Source organism: Pithys albifrons, chromosome 11 (genome assembly GCF_047495875.1).
Source record: "Pithys albifrons albifrons isolate INPA30051 chromosome 11, PitAlb_v1, whole genome shotgun sequence".
Lineage (NCBI taxonomy): Eukaryota > Metazoa > Chordata > Aves > Passeriformes > Thamnophilidae > Pithys > Pithys albifrons.
The window spans coordinates 17,450,355-17,459,664 of record NC_092468.1 but is presented as its reverse complement, the minus strand read 5'-3'; the positions used below and the strand labels follow the sequence as shown (position 1 = coordinate 17,459,664).

Here is a 9,310-nt window from a genome sequence, read left to right as displayed (position 1 = left end):
GTCCAATATGTCCCACTTTGCAGAGCTGGAGTTGCTCAGTTGCATGAGACTGCTTGTGAAAGAAGCTCACAGAGGCAGCTGTACATCATCTTAATTGTTCCTGCAGGCAATTCAGTGGGATTAGCCAAGAGACAGCTGGAGGAGATGAAGAAATTTTGCTTTATGCTTTGTCATGAAGACCATGTAGCCCCACTTACCTGTGCAGCTGAACAGGGAGCGTGTGAACACCTGGGTGTTGCACCATTATAACTGTCAAACTCCTGTTACCCAAGGATCATTTGGAGTCTTTTATGTTTTATGTTTTCCAGGCACAAAATTAAAAAGTGTGGTCAAAGAACTTACAATATAAACAGTGAGGGAAAACAAAATATTAAAAGAATAGCAGAGGACATCAGAATCAAGCAATAATATGGGGTAAGTGAAAGAGCAGTGCATGTGGCTGGTGTATGTGGTGGCTACTGATGAGTATGAACTTTCATTAACCCCACTGCCCTTGGCTGTGAAATCAACCCTTGGGAAATGTTTTTAATTTCTCTGTTCTTTCAAGAGATTTTTTATGAAACCAGTATTGTGGGCAGAGATTTTTGTCACAGCAGCTGTCATGGCACAAGGAAGTAAATAATTCACCTGTATTTTTGTATCCCTTGAAGAGACAAAGAATGACAGATTTATAGCTGCAATATAGTGGAATGATGTCATATATGCTTAAAAATAAGAACAACTAATTATCTGGGGTGGGGAAGTAAAGAGATAAAGAGGGAAAGGTGGAGAGGCACAGAAGCTTCAACTTGTCTTTCTCTTTTTAGGAAGGTACCAGCAAAGCAAGACAAAGTAGATCTATGCTCTGTCTACACAGCAGTTGTTCAGAGACAACGTAGCCGTGTAAATCAGAAGGAAAATGGTAACAGTGAGTGGGGTGCTGGTATTTTTTGTGATGTCTCTGTTGTCAATACAGTTTCTGAGATTGCAATGGATGCGAAGGCGATTACCTCCTGGACCAACTCCATACCCCCTCTTTGGAACCCTGCTGCAGATGAACTTCAGAATTCATCATGAGTACCTTAAAAAAGTATGTATTTTCTGGCAATAAATTAATAGACTCATAGACTGATTGAAAGGCAAATGTGTTTTACATAGTCTTATTTTGAATGCTGGGGGGGAAATTATTCTAAATTTCATAAATGTGAAAATAGGTGGAGTTTAATAAAATATCTGGTTTTGGGGATGACAATTTGCATTTGCAGTTAAACGTATAATTAAAACCCTATGTGCATATGAGCAAAACCATACTGATGATAATAGTCCTGCCTTACACATAGGAAAAAGAAATTAAAGCAGAATCTTTAATTCACTGCAGCCTTTTGCATCTCTGTTTTGACTGTCATTGCACTTGCAATTTCTAAGTATTCATGAAATAGGTACTGAGGGCACACGTGTTTTCAGTATAGAAAGGATGAGAGATTTTATACTTATTCAACAGATATTTTGAAATCTTAGAATCTGTTTTTTCTGACATACCGTTTGGTCAGATTTTCACAAGAGACTTCAATCTGATGAACATGACTGAGCTTTTCAGTGGCTGGACTAATTCATTGTGTGCCTTTGTTGAAATCATTTTCTAAGGCCAGTTGGAATGCACAGCATTTCTGAAGTTTGTATCATGTTGTTTTATATTCCTCATACATATATATTAAATATTTAATATTTAAATATATAAGTAATAGCACTTCTCCTTCTCTCTTTGTTCTCAACTTTCCTTTTCTGTGGTCCTTACCTGTCCTGCCAGTTCTTTGCTCCTGAGCTGCATATTTCAAGATGAAGTGATATTATTCTACAACATTAAACAATAGCTAGTGCCTGTCTTCTGCATTTTCTTCTATGTCTGACCTCCCAAACCTGAAGGGTAGTATTGCTCATTCCAGTATTTCAAATTCCATGAATTAGTCCTTACAAAATGAAATTAAACACAAATGTGCAAGGACATGCATATACATTTTGCTCAGAGTGCATACCTGTTCCCTCTACTTTGCTCCCAGGCAGCAGAATTTTGTACTACCTCTAGTCCTGCATTTCTTGTGATGTTTTGGCAACATCCCACTCTTCCCAGCCTATTCTGCTCCACAGACTTGCTACTTTTCTAGTTCCTGATTCACCAGCCAGGGAAAGGACCGTCTTGCCCACTTTCAGTGATATATCTGTATGCAAGGCTCTCACAGCTGAGCTAGAAAGGAGAGGGTAATTCCTGCATTGCTCACCTTATTGGCTGCTTTTGCTGCTCTTGATACACAAAAGGAAATCTGTAGATGGTTCATGTCAAACTTAGGAGCTAATTTTCTTGTTTTCTTGTAACAAACGGTGAAGATGTAAGAGACCATTTACCATGAGTTTGAATTGTAAGACATGCAATAAATAGCATTGCAGACTTTGGCAGTATTGGCTTATATGTTAGAAACATCTTGATCTTTAGTAAATGAGACTTTAGACAGAAACCTGATTTCAAACAATATAATATGTAAGAACAGATTTGATGCTCTCTTCTCAAGGTCATCCTTGGGGCATCTGCCAAGGGAAAAGTTCTGGTTTATTTTGTTTGATTTAAGCATACTGGTTCTTACCTATGTTATTCTGATGCTGCTTTTTTCTACAGATGGCCAGAATTTATGGTAATATTTTCACTTTATGGCTTTCAAACAGTCCTGTGGTTGTCCTACAAGGGTTTCAGACAGTGAAGGAAGGTCTGACTGTCCGTGCTGAAGATGTTGCTGGAAGGCCCACAGGAGGCCTCTATCACATTATGACACATGGAAATGGTAATTATTATTGACAGAAACTCTTTCCATGTGTTCATTCTAACCCTAGTTTTGGAAATTGATTTAGAGCCTCAATGTCTTTAATTTACAGTGGGGAAAAAGGTTTATTATTTTCATGAATTTTTTGAAACAGCTCTATTTCTGATTCTGTAGGAACAACAATGGCAGCATAGAACTAATGTAAGAGTTTCTGTACAGGATATAGGTAGCTATACAACAAGAAAGGAAAGAGGAATGTTGCCAGACTGCTGGCAAAAATTTGAAAAAAATTGTAATAAAAGTGAAGCTTCTTGGAGATATCAACTGTATCAGTTCATTAATTTATAAGATGTTGAAAGCATTAATTCATTATGATCCTAGGTGTTATGTTCTCTAATGGTCATGTCTGGAAGCAGCAGAGGCGTTTTGGACTTGCCACAATGAGGAAAATGGGAGTAGGGAGGAAAGATCAGGAGTATCGACTACAAGAGGAGGCCTATCTTTTGGTGGAATACTTACAGAAAACAAATGGTATGTGACCTGGTGGGCAGGGCAGACTGTGTAGTGGGAGATTTGGCCTAAGAATGGGCTGCCAGTAGCTTTTGAAACTACAAAAATGGCTTTAAAATGTATTTGCAGAGCTGAGTCTCAAAGGTCTGTACCATGCAACCTGCATGAGACATTTCCTTGCACGAGTGGGAAACCCTGCATGAACTTAGAACTAGAGACTCCTATCTGGTTATAATACACCCGTGTATATATATTGGTATAGTATATGTGTGTGTGTGTGTGTGTGTGTGTATGTGTAAATATATATCTATATATATAGGTTTAGTATATATACCAGTGTATGTGTACTGGTCCCTCTCTGTCAGTGTTGTTACTTCTGAGTCAGTTTTACATTTACTCATGGCAACAGCATCGGAGTAACAGCAAACAGGAACAAAATCAGTGTCACAACACCCCACGCTCCTGTGCAGAAAACAAAACCTAAAACATGAAAGGCTTTGACCAAGGCTGCACAACCCTGTGCTCTGCTCTGGGGAGTGTAGTGGAAGAGCTCAACTCTCATGGCTTGTGGTGAGGAACTTGGTAAGACAGGGAGTTCATTCAGGTTGTGCTGCTGAGTAACAGGGTGAGTCCATAGGTAGTAGGCTCAAATATTCTACTGTTAAAAAATATGAGCAAAGAATAGAAACTGATTCTCAATTCACCTGCGTATTTAATGTCTCAGCTGACCATTTTGGTACCCTGGTTATTGCCAAACATGATATCTGCTGATGCCAAGGTTCAGTGAAATCTGGGCCATTTTTGTTATTATTACTACTAATTCCACTCACTGGTAGTTTTGCCTTTCTTTAACCATCTGTGTGTTTGAGGTGTCTGAAGTTGCTTTTTGACTCAGGCCTTTTACCAACAAATGGCAATTTGCCATCCAGTGATCTAATTAATGTCAGAAATGTTTACAAAATGCTATCAGCTCTCATGTCAGTGGGAAAAGCTGGAACATTAAGTGTTAATAGTGAATGCAGTTCATTGTGTTTACAGGAAAACCTCTGGACCCCACTATGCCTGTTATTCACACTGTTGCAAACGTGATTTGTTCTGTGATTTTTGGACATCGCTTCTCCAGAGATGATGAAAATTTCCACCGCTTAATTGAATCCATTGACACCATAACAGCATTTACAAACAGCATCTCTTTTTTTGTGAGGAAAATGAGTTTTGTTTGTTTGATTTTCAGAGTTAGACAATGAAAAAAGGAACTTGATAGTTACTTCTACAAAAAAATCAATAGTAGTGCACCTGGAATTGCTGGAGTGCACATCAGAACAGGACTTCCAGATGCCTAGTTCAAAACTTGTTTCAATTGCTAATGCTTCATTATAGCACAGAAATTTCCTGTGTCTGGGGGACAGGGATGGAAACACAAAGGTTTGTTACGTCTGGGAGACCTACAAAGGACTTTCTTGCATAAGCACGGCCTGTAAACCTGCAGTGTTTGAAACAATCTCTGAAACTCAGTAGTAAAACACAGGTAAAAATATCTGAAAAGCTTGGAAATAGGGTTATCTTAATTTCTGTCTGACCAAGTGGCTTTCTTCATTCTGATATGGCATGGCTGCCAACAAAAGTTGAGAATAATATGGGTCTTTAGTACCTCCTTCATTACTGCTAGCTAACTTCACAGAAACTGAAGTAGAGCAACTGTCTTGTGTGAAGGTAACATACAGATGGCCTCAAACAGGGGGAATTTTGTCATGACCCATTTATGAATAGGAACCCCAGTTCTGTGTATAGTCAAAAAGTCAATTTACCCACCTGGGAGGCAGCTATGAGGTATTTCTGTAAACTGTTCTTAAAACACCTTAATAGTGTGTCCACAGCCAACAAAAGCATTGTAGTCCCACATTTCATTCTGTCCTGCTCTCCAGTGTTTTCACAGGGATGTACAATCCTTTAATGATGGGCTGTACTAATCTGTTTTCCTGGTAACTGGACAGGTAGCGTTAAGCTAAATTATGCAGTAGGATGAAGAAGAAATACAAGCCAGGGATCTGAATAGGCTTGTGGGGGAGATAAATCTTTGTCATGCAGCTGCCACTTGAATAGGTGAGCCCAGAAGTTATGACCTAAAGCATAATTTAAGCTGCAGTAATTCTGTAACTGGAAGGACATGATGCAATCTGTAAAAGGAGAAAAAAGAAAGTGAAATGACATAGAGGAATAGAATTCATGTATGAAGTGTTTTATTTCTTCTCTGCTGAGATGTGGTTTCATAACTGTATAAGGACAAGAATGTGAATGTGTTTAGAACAATGAATCAACAGGAGGGAATCCACACATCCCAGTATTTCTGTGTCAATCTAATGGTGAAGAATTGGTCATCAGTCTTTCATTTGGTTTTTGCACTACCCAGAAGCCTGTGTAGGATTCAAATTTAGTTTGCTAAATACCACATATTTATATGTAATGCCATATATCTAAAATATCTATTTTATAGGTATATGAAGTGTCTCCCTGGTTTGCAAGTAATTTCCTACCAACATTTAAAAAGGCAGTATCCAGCTTAGACTTTGTGAAAGCTCTATTAGGAAAAGAAGTTGAAAACCACAAAGAAAAAAGAAAACCAGATGAAAATAGAGATTTCATTGACTACTATTTGGATGAGATAGATAAAGTGAGTATCTCTGAACTCCAGTCAACAAGGGATTTTAAGTGTTCCTTTGATTATAATAATGCCTAATATAAATATAGAAGTATACAATTTCTCCATAGAAAATGTTATAGGTAGATGAGAGAAAAAACCTGACAATAAGTGATGGCAGCAGGAGGATGAAGTAACAGTGTAAGTTAATTTCCAGGTAGATCATCTACAATTACAAGAGTAACAGATCTGCATATGGTTAAGTTACAATTAGAAATTACAGTTATGATGAGATTTGCAGCAGGAATAGAAATGATGTACAGTAGTAACTGTGTCATGGCTTAAGAACAAGATGTGTATATGAAACACTGACAAGTGTATTGGAGAATATTAGAAAATGGATTCATTATATTCAGCTGATTTTATTTTCTAGCACTTTTGTGTTTATTTGTTTGTTTGTTTGGGAATTTGGGGGGAGTTTTGGTGTTTTTATGTTTTTTTTTGTTGCGTGGTTGTTTTTTGCCTTGGGGTGGTGAGGCAGGTGGGGTTTTTTTGGATAGTATCAGTAAATATTCCTGTGATACAAGATGGTTTAGTTCTTTTTTTGTATGCCATAACTTTCTTTTCAATTTATAACTGCAGACTAAGGGAGATGCTGATGCTACTTATGATGAAGAAAATTTGATCCAGAGTGTTTTTGACCTCTTTATAGCAGGCACAGAAACTACAGCCACCACTTTACGTTGGGCATTGCTCTTTATGGTGGTTTATCCCAACATTCAAGGTAAGCACACCCAAAGAGGTCTCCAGCTCTCCAGCAGTTATAAAAGTTCAAATAGTAGCAGTGCCTGTTCAAAGAACAGTAGAGGAACTAATTATTAGAATATAAATCAGGTGAACTGCATGTATCTGTTTCTTGATGTATCCTTTCTAACATACAGGCCAGTCATTTCAGGTTTCGTTTTCAAGAGATCTACATGGAATGCAGGATGTGATTAATTTGATGGAGGAGTTTAATTTCAGATGAGATAAATTGCACCATTGCCTCTCCACAGACAATAATGATTAGACTTCAGCTGAGGATAAGGTGAAGTCTTTGAGTCATCCTTTAGAATCCATGACTGCTGCTCTTTGATTTGATCTTCACTTCTTGCAGCAGAAATAATTTAAATACAGTGGGAGGTTTCTAATATATGTGCTTATTCCATCAAACTTAGAACATCAAACACAGATATTTACATATGAATAGATGTAAAAAAATATTGGGGTGAGTATCTTGAAAATGTGTCCTTTTAATAGTGATATTCACAGAAGAAAGGTACAGGGTGGCAGAATGTAGGGGATACAAAGGATTAGAAGGTACGTAAATCTATTCTGACTGCAAAAAGCAATAGGAAAAATTATGCATATAGAGTTTATAGATTGCTTGTTGTATATATTTAAAGCTGAATATTCTTCCTTAGAGAAAGTCCAGAAGGAGCTGGATGCTGTTCTGGGTTGTTCCCACGTGTTTTGCTATGAGGACAGAAAAAAGTTGCCCTATACAAATGCTGTAATTCATGAGATCCAGCGATACAGTAATATCATCTTAATTGCACTTCCCAGACTGAGTGTGAAGGACACGGAGCTGCTGGGATATCACGTTCCAAAGGTACCAAAGTGCTGCATATTTAAATATCTTTGATCTTTGGTCCATTAGATTATTTCAGAAAGTCTTTTGAGGGTTTTCCTGACTGGGGACAAGAACTCTTGTATCCTGTGTGTTCTAGCAGTGCCCCTAAGCTATGACTGTCTCTGTGGATGGCCTTTCGCAAGGAAAGGTACACTTTGCTCTAAATATTAGTAGATTCTAAGGTCATAATTTCTGCCAACACCACTTTTTTTTTTTTCAGAACACCATTATTTTAGCAAATATTGACTCTGTTCTGTCTGATCCTGAAAAATGGGAGACACCTGATCAGTTCAACCCAGATCATTTTCTGGATAAAGATGGAAACTTTGTGAACAGAGAAGCATTCTTACCATTTGCAATAGGTATGTGCACTGAATGGGGATTTATTTACTCCTTGTGATAACAAGTCAAGATCCATTCATGACCCTGAGATTAAGCTCAGTTGGTTAAAGCTTGGTTGTAATAATGCCAAGATCATGGGTTCAATCCCCTGTGTGGGCCATTGACTTAAGAGTTGGACTCGATGATCCTTGTGGCTCCCTTCCAACTCAGAATAGTCTGTGATTCTGTAATTCCCCCAAAATAACTGTGAAGGCACCTACACAAGTGTGTGTACACACATTGAACTGCTCTAAAGATCTCTATGAAGAGAGAGGTCCAATTGAATGTGGAAAAGATCGAACGAGAAGGAATGACACATAGAAAAGGTTTTCTTGGGAGAGGCATCCAGTTTTTCTTGGAGAAGAGATCCAGTTATCCGAGTAGCATCAGGAAAATCCATTGTACTAAGAAGACTGTAAGTGTAAATTGTGTTACCCTGGTGATCATTTCTATAATGTCTTCCTGCCTGCTGTAAATATAGATCAAAACTTTCTGTGGAAATACAAGCAGCCTTTCAGTTCTGAAGCATTAAATGACAAAGTTAAGAGAAAAGGACTAAGTCTGCAGAAAACAAGCAAACAAGCAAAACCCCAAGCAGGTTAGAAAGAGAGGTATGATAGAAATCCTTTGTCTGATTGCCTTTTCTGTCTCTTCTCAGGGCAGCGTGTGTGCATAGGGGAGCTGTTGGCAAGGATGGAGCTCTTCATTGTGTTTTGCACCCTGCTGCAGGCATTCAGGTTCACCCTCCCAGAAGGTGTGAAGGAAGTCAATACCAAGTTCGTTTTTGGGACCACAATGAAGCCACCACCCTACCAGCTCTGTGCCATTCCTCGGTAGGAAATGGCAGATTCAGGGAAGAGTTGCTCTGTAAGATTGCTTCTGAGTGTGAATTCCTTTGTGCATGTCTTAAGATTTTTGCTTTCCTCTTCTTTTGGTTAATCGCTAGCCTGAAAAACGCTTGTCAGACATTTGCATCCTGAGGATTATAATTACAAAGAGTTCATATTTCATTCTTTTGTTCTTTTTGGAAAATCTTGTTAAATTTCTCCTGATGTGTAACAAATAAAGACATTACGGGAAGAATTAGAATTGGTCCTTGTTTATTACCAGCTCAAAAGAGGATTTACAGGGAAAGAACTTGAAGCAAGGTCTGTAAATTGGAAGATCTGGGCATTCTTTCTCGTAAGTCACAGAGGCATTTGTGGAGGTAGGCTCAAAGGTTTTCCAGTCTGTCTCAGGATATTAGTGGGGGTGGGAGATATAAGAAGCTCTTAGAGAAAGCTTTCTAGAGAGGCAGAGAATATGGTCTGAGGTCACACT

At 38.4% G+C, this 9,310-nt stretch overlaps 1 protein-coding gene across 1 annotated transcript; it reads left to right on the top strand.

The window, feature by feature from the left end:
* Window positions 1–737: 737 nt before the first annotated feature.
* Window positions 738–9,073, top strand: LOC139677096 (cytochrome P450 2J6-like). The gene is made up of 9 exons (XM_071566711.1): window positions 738–1,069; window positions 2,648–2,810; window positions 3,171–3,320; window positions 4,338–4,498; window positions 5,794–5,970; window positions 6,580–6,721; window positions 7,401–7,588; window positions 7,830–7,971; window positions 8,649–9,073. Exons 1-9 carry the CDS (start codon window positions 899–901, stop codon window positions 8,825–8,827), a joined length of 1,473 nt encoding a protein of 490 aa, XP_071422812.1. The 5' UTR covers window positions 738–898; the 3' UTR covers window positions 8,828–9,073.
* The last annotated feature ends 237 nt before the right edge of the window (window positions 9,074–9,310 follow it).